The following is a 16,242-nucleotide window of genomic DNA, read 5'->3' on the forward strand; positions in this document are numbered from 1 at the left end:
TCTTCCATTTTTCAAACAGGCTTCACTGCCTTTTATATTAATCTTGTATTTGTTTCCAGACTGGATCATTCAAAATTCCTGTTTTCATGTGAAGCATTAGGGTTTGAAAAAATACTGAACATATACCTATACGTTCACTTGTTCAGTGATGTACAAATAAGCATATATTCCCTTATTCTTGTTATCTTCTGTCTCAGGAAAAATAATATATGTTCATCATGATTTTATAAAGACAAAATAAGGACTTAAGGCTCAATTATCTCTACATTGGCAAAATACCGTGATAACATAGGACTCCTAATTTCTCAGGCTCTGGTATTTTCAAACAACACCTATTCATTGAAACAAATAAAAGGAAAAATGCACCAACGACTGACAGATGGTTTTAACTTGGCGCTTGTATATTTGCGAAAGGATTATCTTCATGCTGGTATATTTACTTTGGTCTTTAATGACTGGTGCACCCAACTGAAAGGACGCCCCTACGAGTACTTGCTTTGCAAGAGAAAAAGGCTGTCTCTGGTCTTCTCAGATGACCCAGATGTCAAGATTTTGATGGGATGCTGCGGGGGGCGAGTGGCTGTCTGTTTGCCTGTCTGCCTGTCTGTCTACCTGTCTCTCATTTGCGGAGCTATCAGGACTCAGCCACTGGAGACTGCTGAGCCCGGGAACGTGGACAAACCTCAGTTACCTGATTAACAAGAAACAACAGGAACCAGACCTTTCAGCAGAAGCTCTCAGCCTCTGCTAACTCAGCAAAGCTGTGCAGAGGACCACAGTGAGCTCAGAAATCACCAATCAGAGAGCTCAAGCCAAGCCCAGGGATTCCAAAGTTTGGCAACTTTGCTTCACCAACCTGGCTTATCTCCTGTTGACAATTTACTTGTGACCCTAAGTGGGACTAAATGGAAATAAAATATCAAGAACTCTGAGAAACAAAAGACGAAAACGTTCTTCTCTTGTCTTGCATCCTCTCTCGAGTTCAACAAGTAAGAAATGGAATCACAGGGGCTCAAAGGAGAGAAGTCGTCCTACCCTTGTGATGGGAGGATGGACCCAGAAGACATCTGGCTGGTGAAACAAGTCAGTCTCAGAAGGGCAAACACTGCACAATTGCTCTCACATGAGGCGTCTGAAATAGTGAAAGGTATAGAAATAGACAACAGAATGGTGGTGACCAGGGGAGGGGTGTGGGGGGGCAGGGGAGCTTTGTCCAATGGGTACAAATTTACATTTATACACAAGGATTAAGTTCCAGAGACAGTGCCTGTAGTTCACGACGAGGTCCTGTGCACTTGACAATTTGTCAACAGGGTCCATCTCACGCTAAGCAGTCTTGCTACATCAAACCAAACCAAACAAAAACAAACAAAAAAACACCAGTGGGGGCTTCCCTGGTGGCGCAGTGGTTGAGAGTCCGCCTGTCAATGCAGGGGACGCGGGTTTGTGACCCCGTCCGGGAGGATCCCACATGCCGCGGAGCGGCTGGGCCCGTGAGCCATGGCCGCTGAGCCTGCGCGTCCGGAGCCTGTGCTCCGCAGCGGGAGAGGCCACAACGGTGAGAGGCCTGTGTACCCCAAAAAAAATAAATAAATAACAGTGGGACACAAGGAAACTCTGGGAGGTGGTGGATACGTTAATCACCCAGATTATGGTGACGGTAGAAAGAGTGGATATATGCATCTTGACTCACCAAACTGTATATGTGAATTATGTGCTGTTTTTGGTATACCAGTTAGACCTCAATAAAGCTGGAAAGAACAATCAGAAACAGACACGCCTGCAGTCCGCGGGTAGTTGCAACTGCAATGCTGGCCCTTCCTATTCAAACTGGAGGACAGTAAAGCTTCAGGGTGGAGTAGTCCTTACGATTTTAAAAGTCGTAAGAGGAATCCTGGCTGTCAAATCAGGAAAGGCAAGGCATGGATAATTCAGGAGGTGATAAATGAGGGCAAGTGTCAGATGTATAGACAGGGAAAGGGAAAACATAATTTTCTTTGGGACCAATTAAGGTAAGAGTTGCTTTGCATATTCTCAAGCAGAAAGATGTCGATGCTGTCAGAAGAAGTGGAATGTTTTTCCTAGTGAAAGTTAACATGACACTTTCTTGCAGTAATGAAACACGTTCGGAACGACTGCACGGGAAAAAGAAAAAAGCACTTTAAGTACAAACCCTACCACAGGGAGAAACGAGGAGACAAACATTCACGACATACTGCACATGTTTAACTGAGCTCTGTTCTTGACTTTTCCTCCCCTAGTTTGTTCTTCTAGTAGGAAAGATGCCAAATATTATGAGCTTCTCTTTCAGAATCCTGGACCACAGTTGGACCTAACAACACCTTGTTTCGTTTGGCAAGCGGTATTATCAAAAATAACAGGCACCGACAAATTAACCATTCATGAAAACGCAGGGGAGGAAGAAACACGGGAAAAAACGTGACACGTTACGTGTCTCTGAGCGCCTCTGGCATCTCCTGTGGGTCCCAGTGTGTCGGAAGCAGCAGAGCAGAGGGATGGAGATCATGGGATTCTATCGCCATAATTCTTAGACTAGGGCTGAAAGAGAAAAGGGCCTCATTCCTCATGCTGCCCATTTTCTACCTGAGCTTCTGTGTGGACACACTAGTGTGAAGGGCACCAACCAAAGGGAATCCCCGCCATGTAAAGCACTTTTCAGAACTGTTCACATGGATAGTTTTATTATAGAAGAAAAGTGATGTGATCACACCAATTTCATAACCAATAAAAATGTTTTTCTAAGAGACACGTTTCTAATTTCACAGCATATTGTTATAGTTCAAACCCTATTATTAAATGCCCCTCAAGAGATATTTCTGTCAAGTTATCATACTGTAAGTACTACCTTTTAATGTGGGTTACTTAAAGAGGATTTTCCTGCATTCTCAACCTATACTAAAATATTTGCCCACATTCTATCACATGTACTATATATATCTCCCTACCAAACCATCTTGCTAGCTCACGACACAAGCAACCAAGTAGACGGGTTAATTTATTTTTCTGTTTCTCACCCAAAGGAGTTATATATAAATAGTGATGAGGGTGGAGTCAAGATGGTGGTGTGGGAAGACACCGAGTTAGTGTCTCCCCACAACTAGGGCACCTGCCGGCCACTGGTGGTGGACCCTGACACCCAAGGAGACAGGAGGAACCCCCAAGTGAACCACCAGGGGTCAGGCCAAAGCTCCTTCAGTGGGAGCTCCATGTCCGAATCACTGGACTGACAGAGAACCTCAGACCCCAGGGAATATTCATCAGAGTGAGGTCTCATGGAATTCCTCATATCAGCACCAAGACCCAGCTCTACCCAATAGCCTACAAACTCCAGTGTTGGAAGCCTCAGGCCAAACAACCAGTAAGATAGGAACACAATCCCACTCATTAATAAAAAAAACAAACAAAAAAAAACAGACAGCAAAAAATATGTCACAGATGCATAGTATTCCATGCACATGGAAATCAAAAGACAGCTGAAGCAGCAATACTCACATCAGATAAAACAGATTTTAAAGTAAAGGCTGTTACAAGAGATAAGGAGGGACACTACATAACGATCAAAGAGTTAGTGTCTCCCCACAACTAGGGCACCTGCCGGCCACTGGTGGTGGACCCTGACACCCAAGGAGACAGGAGGAACCCCCAAGTGAACCACCAGGGGTCAGGCCAAAGCTCCTTCAGTGGGAGCTCCATGTCCGAATCACTGGACTGACAGAGAACCTCAGACCCCAGGGAATATTCATCAGAGTGAGGTCTCATGGAATTCCTCATATCAGCACCAAGACCCAGCTCTACCCAATAGCCTACAAACTCCAGTGTTGGAAGCCTCAGGCCAAACAACCAGTAAGATAGGAACACAATCCCACTCATTAATAAAAAAAACAAACAAACAAAAAAAAACAGACAGCAAAAAATATGTCACAGATGCATGAGCAGGGTAAAAACCTACAAGACCAAATAAATGAAGAGGAAATAGGCAATCTACCTGAAAAAGAATTCAGAGTAATGATAGTAAAGATGATCCATAATCTTGGAAATAGAATGGAGGCACGGACTGAGAAAATACAAGAAATGTTTAACAAAGATCTAGAAGAACTAAAGAAAAAACAAACAGAGATGAACAACACAATAACTGAAATGAAAAATACATTAGAAGGATCAACAACAGAATAACGGAGGCAGAAGAAGAAATAAGTGACCTGGAAGACAAAATGGTGGAAATAACTGCCGAGGAGCAGAATAAAGAAAAAGGAATGAAAAGAATTGAAGACAATCCCAGAGACCTCTGGGACAACAATAAACACACCAACATTCAAGACTTAAAACAACTAGAGAAAGAAGAGCAAAGAAAATCCAAAGTCAGTAGAAGAAATCATAAAGATCAGAGCAGAAATAAATGAAATAGAAATGAAGAAAACAAAAGCAAAGTTCAATAAAACTAAAAGCTGGTTCTTTGAGAAGATAAACGAAATCGATAAACCCTTAGCCAGACTCATCAAGAAAAAAAAGGAGAGGATGCAAATCAATAAAATTAGAAATGAAAAAGGAGAAATCACAACTGACACTGAAGAAATACAAAGGATTATAAGAGACTACTACAAACAACTATATGCCAATAAAATGGACACCCATGAAGAAATGGACAAACTCTTGGAAAGGTATAATTTTCCAAGACTGAACCAGGAATTAGAAAATACAAATGGACGATACTATCACAAGTAATGAAATTGAAACCATAATTAAAAATCTTCCAACAAACAGAAGTCCAGGACCAGGTGGCTCCACAGGCGAATTCTATCAAACATTTACAGAAGAGCTAACACCAATCCTTCTTCTCAAACTCTTCCAAAAAATTGCAGAGGGAGAAACACTCCCAAATTCATCCTACGAAACCACCATCACACTGATACCAAAACCAGAAAAAGATATCACAAAAAAAGAAAATTACAGACCAGTATCACTGATGAACATAGGTGCAAAACTCCTGAACAAAATACTAGCCAACAGAATCCAACAACACACTGAAAGGATCATACACCATGATCAAGTGGGATCTATCTCAGGGATGCAAGGATTCTTCGATATATGCAAATCAATCAATGTGATACACCACATTAACAAATTAAGGAGTAAAAACCATATGATCATATCAATAGATGTAGAAATGGCTTTTGACAAAATTCAACAGCAATTTATGATTAAAAACTCTCCAGAAAATGGGCATAGAGGGAACCTACCTCAACATAATAAAGGCCATATATGACAAACCCACAGCAAGCATCATACTCAATGGTGAAAAACTGAAAGCATTTCCACTAAGATCAGGAACAAGACAAGGATCTCCACTCTCACCACTCTTATTCAACATAGTTTTGGAAGTCCTAACCACAGCAATCAGAGAAAGAAAAGAAATAAAAGGAATACAAACTGGAAAAGAAGAAGTAAAACTGTCACTGTTTGCAGATGACATGATACTATACATAGAAAATCCTAAAGATGCCACCAGAAAACTACTAGAACTGATCAATGAATCTGGTAAGGTTGCAGGATAAAAAGTTAATGCACAGAAATCTCTGCCATTCCTATACACCAACAACGAAAAATCAGAAAGAGAAATTAAGGAAACAATCCCGTTTACCATCGCAACAAAAAGCATAAAATACCTAGGAATAAACCTGCCTAAGGAGGTGAAAGACTTGTACTCAGAAAACTATAAAACACTGATGGAAGAAATCAAAGATGACATAAACTGATGGAGAAATATTCCATGTTCTTGGATTGGAAAAATCAGTATTGTGAAAATGACTATACTACCCAAAGCAATCTACAGATTCATTGCAATCGCTATCAAACTACCAGTGGCATGATTCACAGATTAGAACAAAAAATTTTACAATTCGTATGGAAACACAAAAGACCCCGAATAGCCAAAGCAATCTTGAGAAAGAAAAGCGGAGTTGGAGGAATCAGGCTCCCTGACTTCAAACTATACCACAAAGCTACAGTAATCAAGACAGTATGGTACTGGCACAAAAACAGAAATACAGATCAATGGTACAGGATAGAAAGCCCAGAGATAAACCCATGCACATATGGGCACCTAATTTACAACAAAGGAGGCAAGAACGTACAATAGAGAAAAGACAGCCTCTTCAATAAGTGGTGCTGGGAAAACTGGACAGCTACATGTAAAAGAATGAAATTAGAGCACTCCCTAACACTATACACAAAAATAAACTCCAAATGGATTAAAGACCCAAATCTAAGGCCAGACACTATTAAACTCTTAGAGGAAAACAGAGGAAAAACACTCTTTGACATAAACCACAGCAAGATCTTTTTTGACCCACCTCCTAGAGTAATGGAAATAAAAACAAAATTAAACAAATGGAACGTAATTAAACTTCAAAGCTTTTGCACAGAAAGGAAACCATACACAAGACAAAAAGACAAGCCTCAGAATGGGAGAAAATATTTGCAAATGAGACAACAGACAAAGGATTAATCTCCAAAATATACAAACAGCTCATGGAGCTCAATATCAAAAGAAAAACAATCCAGTTAAAAAGTAGGCAGAAGACCTAAATAGACATTTTACCAAGGAAGACATACAATGGCCAAGAGGCACATGAAAAGATGCTCAACATCTCTAATTATTAGAGAAATGCAAATCAAAACTACAATGAGGTATCACCTCATGCTGGTCAGAATAGCCATTATCAAAAAATCTAGAACAATAAATGCTGGAAAGGGTGTGGTGAAAAGGGAATCTCCTGCAGTGTTGGTGGGAATGTAAATTGATACAACCACTATGGAGAACAGTATGGAGGTTCCTTAAAAAACGAAAAATAGAACTACCATACGACCCAGCAATCCCACTGCTGAGCGTATACTCTGAGAAAACCATAATTCAAAAAGAGTCCTGTACCACAATGTTCACTGCAGCTGTATTTACAATAGCCAGGACATGGAAGCAACCTAAGTGTCCATCAACAGATGAATGGATAACTTACACTCCAATAAAGATCTTTTAAAAAAATAAAATAAATAGTGATAACATGTAACTTTTACCTGGAGGAGAGAATCAAACATAATAGAAATCCCTAAAAGTCTAAAGTTGGTCTCACAGAATAAGCATAAATTACTTCCTGAAATAGTTATTTAAGATGAAAACAGTCTTGAACTTCTAAACATGAGTCATCACCGAAATTATCTTTGCTTTACAAAAGTTTAATAAGAATTTTTTTCTATGCTAGAAATGTTTAGAAAGGGATTCCTTTTTCTACTCTGGATTAATACTCCGAAATCTCTAAATATGCCAGTCTCCACAATGGCGAACGCAAGCGATTTTTTTCAACACTACAAAATCTTCATCCGCCTAATTTTCATTCCAGAGAAATACTAGTAAAACCTGTGGGTGGAAAAACATTTCTTAAACATTGGGCTTCTGGAAATTGTTTTCATTCAACATGCTGCCCAAGACCTGTTACATCTGAGCACTCATCTTTGCAGACTAACAAGAAGGCCAGTTAGGACCACATAAATTGTTGCAATCATTCAAATAATAGCATTCATTTTAGAGCTCACCCCCAAAAACCTGTCTGAAAAATGAATTCTCCCTTAATTGCATTTAATCAACAAATGGGCAAACATACACTAAGCCATAATACAAACAACCCAAGGATAGGCTTACAACCTCGACAAGTTAATAACGCTCTCTGGAATAAAAGATCCAAGGAGGGAACTGACTTTTAACTAAACATGTAGGATGCTGAGAAATCACACCATGAAAGAAACCAAAGAAAAGTTTTATTTTTACAACTGGATGACTGGATCCCCACCAACATAGAGGCCAATCAAAACATGATTGGTGGTACAATTTTAATTAGTGTGTCTGAACTCTGTTTTGATACGATTCTTGGGGATGGTTCACAGGCTGAAAGATACCACACAACAAATGCACAGCATCCTGAGATGTCTTAGCGTCCATCACACCTCCAGCTGGAGTGGAGACCAAGCGGGAAGAGGCAATTCCTTTCCACAGGAGCAGTCCCCAGGGAGGACAGATGCACAGGGTTTGGATAAGCGCGTCAGAGGCTTCAGAGAGTCCGCAAAATGGGTATAAGACCGAGCCAGTCGTGGGAACGACAGACTGTCAGTGTGTAAAAATGCAGCATCAGTTTCTTTCTAGAGTCTGCTCATATGTGTCCTGCCACAAAATAATCTGCTCCCTTTTCCAAGTGAGACTAACAAAGCCCAGCTCTGCTGACTACACAGAGGACAGCACGTGTCTCCCAACCAGGCAGGGAGTGAGCTACTGACAGTACCTAAGACACATCCCTTCGCTTTCCTAGGGAATGGGCACAGATACTTTTGCAAATTTCTGTGCTGCTTACTTTTTTTTTTTAATTTATTTATTTTATTTATATATTTTTGGCTGCGTTGGGTCTTCGCTGCTGCGCGCGGGCTTTCTCTAGTTGCAGCAAGCAGGGGCTACTCTTCCTTGCGGTGCGCGGGCTTCTCATTGCGGTGGCTTCTCCTGTTGCAGAGCACGGGCTCTATGCATGTGGGCTCAGTAGCTGTGGCTCGCGGGCCATAGAGCGCAAGCTCAGTAGCTGTGGCGCACGGGCTTAGTTGCTCCGCGGCATGTGGGATCTTCTCGGATCAGGGATCGAACCCGTGTCCCCTGCACTGGCAGGTGGATTCTTAACCACTGCGCCACCAGGGAAGTCCCTATGTTGCTTACTCTTGAAATGCATTTTTATTGTACGGAAATCATCAAGTGTCCTCGCAAAGACTGAGCTACAAAAATCTTATTCATAGTGATATTTAAAATAGTGGAAGAAAACCCTCTTAACCTGAATATTCAACAACTAGGAATAAATTAAACCAACCATTGTGTTTTCATAACAGAACACTACAAAGCTTTTTTAAAACACATTTTATGTTACTATTTGCCGTAGAAACTGTCTAGCATCTTTTCACTTTACATATTGCGAACTGGCTAACGCTCTTTCAAGAAAAAGCATTTTAACTGAAAAAGATCTACATTTAAATACCAATTGCTAACAGTAATGATCTCTAGTCTACGGGACTGTGAATGCTGTGTTCTTTCTTCTTATTTATCTGCCCTTTCTAACTTTTCTCTACAAGAAATATAAATCACTCTACAATTAGCAAAATCAGCCCCGAAAGTTTCTGGAAACATTGGTTGTACCCCCTCAGCCCTCTCCTCTGGAGTGTCTTTACTCCTGTGGTATCAGAGTAAGTACATACATGTTTATCTTCAAATCGATCCCGAAAGACAGAAGTCTAAACACATTGGAGAAAATAAATGATGTCTTCTGAGGTCCCTAATTTGCACAATCAGGGGGAAATCTCTGCTGTGATGTTTTCCTTCCACTCCATCTCCTGCCCAGAGACTCAAAGCCATAAATCACGTCTGCCCGGGTGGCGGCACTGGGGCCCTAAGCATCCCCTGTGTTTGCAGGGGGCTGCAGTGAGGCCATCTATCAGCTCCCTCACAAGGGGAACCCTGATGACTCTTTCATGACTCTTTTCCTGACAATACAAACCTTTTAAACTTCTCAATGTTCTCAAGAGGTCGAGGTGTCCCCCCAGCTCCCATCTGTGCCTACGAAATTGATCCCCATTTTGACAGAAATAAAGAGCTGCACAGAAAAAGGAAAAATGAGAAAACAAGAAAGACGGTCGTTTTAAGTAAAGGAAAACAAGGAAGAGAGAACAGAGGACTCCTTCAACACACTGAAAACGGTTTACCCATTTTCTACATGACTGTTATCCCCCGGAGAATGATAAATCCCACAAGACTTTACGCTAAATCAGTGTAAACAAATTCTACTTTTTGAAAAATGTGTTAAAAGCCAAACCTTTCATCTGAAACTGAGTCTTGACAGTAATAAACATGGGACCATGGCTCTGCTGGCAGAGACAATTACATGACTCAAGAGCAGAGGCCCTGATCTCATTCAGATCCAGGAAGCGCGGCTAACGCCTCTATCACTTGCTGAACCCGGGGGCGAGATGATGTGACTTGTCTCAGGCTCTTATTTCCTCATTTATAAAGACCAAGACAACCCTTATCAAAGATCAACAAATCGCGAGACTGCAGTTTCAGACCCCGACATCGTAATTTGTTTATACGGTTTAGTCTCTCTAAAAGTCCCTTGGATATAACATCCTGCCTGTTCCGCTATGGGAAGACCCTGGCAACGGAGAGGAGTACCGCTGTACTGTATCACTGAGACAGTAAACTGGGAGGACCAGTGGGGAGACCAGCAGGGATGAGGCAGTGCGGGGACCAGAGAGGATGGTGACCTGCTCAGTCACATTTCAACTAAAGGTGCCCGAGAACGTCAGTGTGAAAAATCCCAGGTGCAGATGGACCTACAGATCTGGAGCTCAAGGAAGAGGCCACGCTGGACACGCAGACTGGGAAGGTCATCTACTCTCAACCCTGACTACACATCAGAGCCACCTGGAAGTTCGTAAACTTCCTAGACTTCTGCTTTAATTGTTCTGGGGTACGATCTGGGGATCACGACCTTCTTTGTTTGTTGTCTCTCAACAAAAATTTTGTGCAAATAAATAAAACTTCCATCCAACATTTCATTTTTTTCATTCAACAAACATTTCAATTCAAGGGATGAGTTCTTTTGTTCATTTGCCTATATCTTTAAGGTAAAGTTAACATAAAATTAACCACTTAAAGTGTAACAATTCAGTAGCATTCAGTACATGTACAAAATGCTGTGCAACCATCATCCCTATCGAGTTCCAGAACACTATCATCCCCAAAAGGAGACCTCGTACCCACTAAAACGTCACTCCCAATTCCTCCTCCCCCAGCCCCTGAAAACCACTAACCTGCGTTCCCTCTGGATGGATGTGCTTATTCCGAATATGTCATAGGAATGGAATCCTATAATACGTGGTCTTTTGTGACCGGCTTCTTTCCCTACCTATGTTTTCGAGGTATATCCATGCTGTAGCATGTATCAGTGCTTCATTCCTTCTTACGGCTGAAAAAGAGTCCACTGTATGGACAGACCACATTCTGCTTGCCCATTCATCCATCGATCGACACTTGGGTTGTGTCCACCTTTTGGCCATTATGACTCGTGCTGTCACGAACGCGCACATACAAGTATTTGCTTGATTACCTGTTTTCATTCTTTTGGGTATTTATCCAGGAGGGAAATGGCCGGGTCATGTGGTAATTCTAGGTTTAACTTTTTGAGGAGAACATGTTTTAAGTTCTCCAGATGATTCAGTGGGAAGCTAGTGCTGAGGATCACTAATGGAGAAGGTAGATGGCCAGAGGACACATGCCAGAGAAAGACGCGGGGTGGGAATACAACAGGGCCAAGGGCAAACCCTGGAAGTACAGCATTTCAAAGGTGCTGTGAAAGAGCCCATGGCGGGGGGACACATAACTAGGGAGAAGAGGGGGGGTGTCACGGAAACAGAATCCAAGGGGAGCCCTGGATATCAGAGGCTGAGGACGAATCCAGAAAGGAATTGAGAGGCTGTGCATATGGCAAGATGGAGGTCTTCCTGGAGGAGGTCCGATTTCAAGGAGGAGGGGCGTGCACGAGAGGCAAGGGCTACAGACACACATTCATCATTCGCACTTAAGGCAAAGACCAGTCTTGTCTCTGTTCTCCTACGATGCCCAGGAACGGCAAATATCAAGCCTAAAATAAAGATCTTACTGGACGAAGCAGTTTACACCTCAACAAATAACACCCCTGCCAGACAACAGTAAACTGCCGTCCACATTGACCGGTAACTGTTCCGTTGACCAGATGATGACTTTTTGAGGATTTTAACCACATGTAAAATACTCGGGAATGGCAATGTGTAATTGGCAAAAGAGTGTGATTCCAATCTCAGCAAAATCTTTAACAAATTCTTCTACTTCCCCTCTTTCTGCTGCCTGAAGCACTGTTTTAGTTTAAAAGTATTTATCCATTTTCACACAACCTTTGCCAGTCTCTGAATCAATACAGCTGGGAGACAGTGCCTCACGATTTCACTGAAAACTTATTTTCTGAAAAAAAAAAAAAAAACTACTTTGTTATTGGAGAAAAGGGTAACTTTTATAACTATTGCATTTTAAAGATGAAAAGTGTGAAAAGGTGGACCTTATATTTGAAGTCACATATTAAATTTCACTTAAGTTTAAATTCTCAATGAATAGAAAGCATATCTGAAAAGTGAGTGCTTAAAAAAAAAAAGTCTGTGGGTTTTTTTTTTCTTTTCCTTAATCTGAAGTATGAGAGCAGCCAAGAAACGTCTCCTGAAGGTAAAACAGTGCACTATCCTGGATTCCTTTTCTCAATTAGTGTTTCTATTTTGTAGACAGTAACCGTATTTAATTTGAAATTTCCTCTTTCAGCGCCAATTCCAGTTTGAACGCCTTCCTGTGGAGCCGTTAGGGGTACAGCGTGATGTGACACACGAAGCCCTCTGAGCGCAGTCACAGTCAGAAGGGGAAAAAGATGTTTTTCTTTGGTATCAAGCACCTGGCAAGCAGAGCGCGTACTCCCGTAGAGCCTGGAAGGCATTCCTGGCTCTCCCCTGAGAATCCAAATGGACTCGTTCTGATTTCCCTCTGAAAAACCATGAAGTTAGAGCACGTGTGCTATGATTTACAGTTTACCAGATTTTCCGCATCTCTTGCTGTTTCTGGTGTGGTGTGTCTCTGCTCACCCCCACAGCGCGGTGATGGCTCCCTAATGCGGCAACTGCTGGGGACCGTTGACTTTCTCACCGTGACCTCAGGCTCTACGTGAGACAGTGATCACCTCGGGTGGTGACACTTCGTAGACATCAGGTGCCGCCTACCCAGCCACTTAACAACGTAGACCCAAAGGGGGAAATTGTGAGAAAGTCCTTCCCCATCATTCTTTCTAGCCTTCTTGCCCTGTGTATGTCCCTCATCTAAACCTCCCCAGTGGAATCCAGGAAAGAAAGCGCAGTGCCAACTGCTCAGAAAAGTGGGCTTGTTAGATAACGACACCAAAACACAAGGGACAGAAGAAAAAATGCTTCATGAAAATTAACATCTTTTGTGCCACAAACAGTACCACTGAGAAAATGAAAAGACAGCCTACAGAAGGAGAAAAAATATTTGTAAATTATATATCTGATAAATAGTTTATCCAGAATACATAAAGAACTCTTACAACTCAATAATACAAGAGACAAATAATCCCATTAAAAAAATGTGCAAAGGACTTGAACAGACATTTCTCCAAACAAGATATATAAATGGCCAATAAGCATATGAAAAGATTCTTAGCATCATCAACCATCAGGGAAGTGCCTATCAAAACCACAATGACAGACTTCTCTGGTGGTGCAGTGGATAAGACTCCACAGTCCCAATGCAGGGGGCCCGGGTTCGATCCCTGTTCAGGGAACTAGATCCCACATGCATGCTGCAGCTAAGGAGCTGGTGAGCTGCAACTACAGAGCCCGCCTGCCGCAACTAAGACCCAGCGCAACCAAATAAATAGTAAAAAAATTTAAAAAAACCCACAATGAGGAATCGCCTCACACCTACTAGGATACCCAATCAAAAGATGGATAATAACAAGCGTTAGCCTACATGTGGAGAAACTGGAACCTTCACACACTGCTAGTGAGAATATAAAACGGGGCAGTCACTTTGGAAGCCAGTCAGACGGTTCCTCCAAAGGTTAAATATACAGTTACTTCCTGACCCACCACTTTCCCTCCTGGGTGTGTACCCAAGAGAAATAAACACATAAATCCATACAAAACCTTGTACATGAATCTTCATAGCAGCATTACTCATAATAGTCAAAAAGTATCAACAGGGCTTTCCTGGTGGCGCAGCGGTTGACAGTCCGCCTGCCGATGCAGGGACGCGGGTTCGTGCCCCGGTCTGGGAAGATCCCACATGCCGCGGAGCGGCTGGGCCCGTGAGCCATGGCCGCCGAGCCCGCGCGTCCGGAGGCTGTGCTCCGCGGCGGGGGAGGCCACAGCAGTGAGAGGCCCGAGTACCGCAAAAAAAAAACAAAAACAAAAACAAAACAAAAAATAAATTAAAAAGGGAGGGGACCACCATAAAACCAGGAAGCACGGTCTTTCATTTCCAGATGCTCTGATCATCCCTCACTGTCTCAGGTCCCTCAGAGCTGTACTGAGCGTCCCGACTTCCAGGCAAAATGGGCTTCTCATCCATTGTTTCAAGCACATTTGAATCTGTTCCTCGCCCCCATGGTCCTCAGATGTCCTACAGCCACAGGCACAAAAGCAACATTTCTCTCCAGCACGGAGGCTCCACCAGCCTCCAGCGCTCCCTGGCCTTCGGTGGCAGGTTCCGAATTAAGAAAAGGGATCAGGACAGCAAAAAAAAAAGACAGGGAATATCATTATGTGAAGACAGACGGTCAGGGCTCTGCGGGGAGGTGTACTCGTGGAGACAGTGAGAACAGATTCTTTGGTCTCGTACAGAAACCAGTAGGGGGAGGGGGCAGGGCTGGGGAGACCTGGGAGAGAAGACCTTCCTGCTGGCAGGGCAGTGGGGCCCTCAGACTGGCTGGGCATCCCCAGCGGGCAGGGTCCTGTGGTCTGGGCAGAGAGGCGTGGCACCACCAGGGCCTTCGGGTAAGGCAGAAATGGCAAGGCCACTTGTCAATGTGACAACGGTTATTCTAACTGCACCAGGCTCAGACCCACAGGAGGCGTTCCTCAGAGACTAAAACAGCAAGGAAGTTCAAAGCATCTTGATAACAGGCTTCTGAGAAAGTATCAAAGGAAACAATGTATGAAAAGTGTATAACCGTAAAATACAAGAACAGGCAACAAGGAAATGATTAATCCAGCAATATGCATTGAGCATTTAACCACCACATACCAGGCGCTGCCTGGACACAGTGCTTTCAGAGACGGGAAGCTCCCCTCTCACCTTTCAAGTTGTTTGCTGCAAAACTGGGGTGGTGCCACTCGTCTCTATTTAGTTTATTCTCTTTCTATCGTGCTTTGCCTTATTGCACTTCACCAGATACTGTGTTTTTTACAAACTGAAAGCTTGTGGCAACCCTGAGCTGGGCAAATCTACTGGTGCTCTTTTTTCCAACAGCATCTGTTCACTTTGTATCTCTGTGACTCTGTGTCACTTTTTGGTAATTCTTAAAATATTTCAAACCCTGGACAGCAAAAACGACCGCGGCTGAAGGCTCAGGTGATGGTTAGCGTATTTTTAGCAATAAGATATTTCTGACTTGTACATTTTTTTACAATGTTACTGCACACTTAACAGACTACAGTATAGCGTAAAAATAACTTATACACACACTGAGAAACCAAAAAATTCCCCTGACCTGTGTTATTGCAATATTCGCTTTATTGTGGTGGCCTAGAAACAAACCTATAGTATCTCCCAGGTCTGCCTATAATTTGCCTGACTTTCAAATCTCTATCAAAACTGGACCTTGTATAGCCAGTAGTCAATGGGTTGTTAACAATCCCACCCTAAAAACCCTTCCCAGATTTCGAGAAAAGCCAGCAGGGGCATCTGGTTAGATCTTAAAACAAAAATTGTCACAGCACGGTCCGCAGCCAAAACTCCTTGTGGACTGAAAAGAAGCACCGACTGTCCGTCAGGAAAGAGGCATCCAAATCCCACAAGACTTGGAAGTTGAGAGCATCCGTCCGGAACCAAGGAACCAAGTCCTTGGGACCCTTCCAACATCCCACGAGCTTGAGGCCGAGTGTTTCATTTTACCTATGTGAATATGACCAGAGACCCTGGCTTTGATCACTCTGATCTGCTCAGAAGTCAATAAACAAAACAAAAATGCAAAAACCACTAACCGCCTTGCGCGCAATCTGCGAGTGGACAGTTGAATGTGTATTATTGTTTTGCTTTTTGTTTTTTCCCCAAAGCTTATTCCCATGAATGGTTCTTTCACGTAAACCCAGGACTCAGACAAGTCAGAATATGAGTCTCGGGCAGCCTCCGTGAGCCTACCTGCAGCATATGACCGCTTTGCACGAGAGGGCCAAGTCCAGGAAGCTTCTCCTGACCTCGAAGGACAGCGCGTACTTCAGGGTGTGCCCGTCGATGATGAGGGCCGCGTCGTTCTCCTTGCCCAGAAGACTCCCAAGGTCAGCGCAGTGCTGAGTAATGGCTGCCCGCGTGGCCTGAAACAAGGGCGGGGGGGG

The 16,242-nt window shown here is 43.0% G+C and overlaps 1 protein-coding gene across 1 annotated transcript in view; it reads right to left on the reverse strand.

The window, feature by feature from the left end:
- The window catches only part of ATP8A2 (ATPase phospholipid transporting 8A2), a 391,847-nt gene that overhangs the window by 213,521 nt on the left and 162,084 nt on the right, over nucleotides 1–16,242 (reverse strand). The window contains exon 24 of the mRNA XM_024753564.1: nucleotides 16,049–16,221. Coding sequence (XP_024609332.1) covers nucleotides 16,049–16,221 — 173 coding nt within the window. The remainder of the gene's footprint in view (nucleotides 1–16,048; nucleotides 16,222–16,242) is intronic.

The sequence above is a fragment of the Neophocaena asiaeorientalis genome, unplaced genomic scaffold (assembly GCF_003031525.2).
Source record: "Neophocaena asiaeorientalis asiaeorientalis breed wild unplaced genomic scaffold, Neophocaena_asiaeorientalis_V1.1 scaffold443, whole genome shotgun sequence".
Taxonomy (NCBI): Eukaryota; Metazoa; Chordata; class Mammalia; order Artiodactyla; family Phocoenidae; genus Neophocaena; species Neophocaena asiaeorientalis.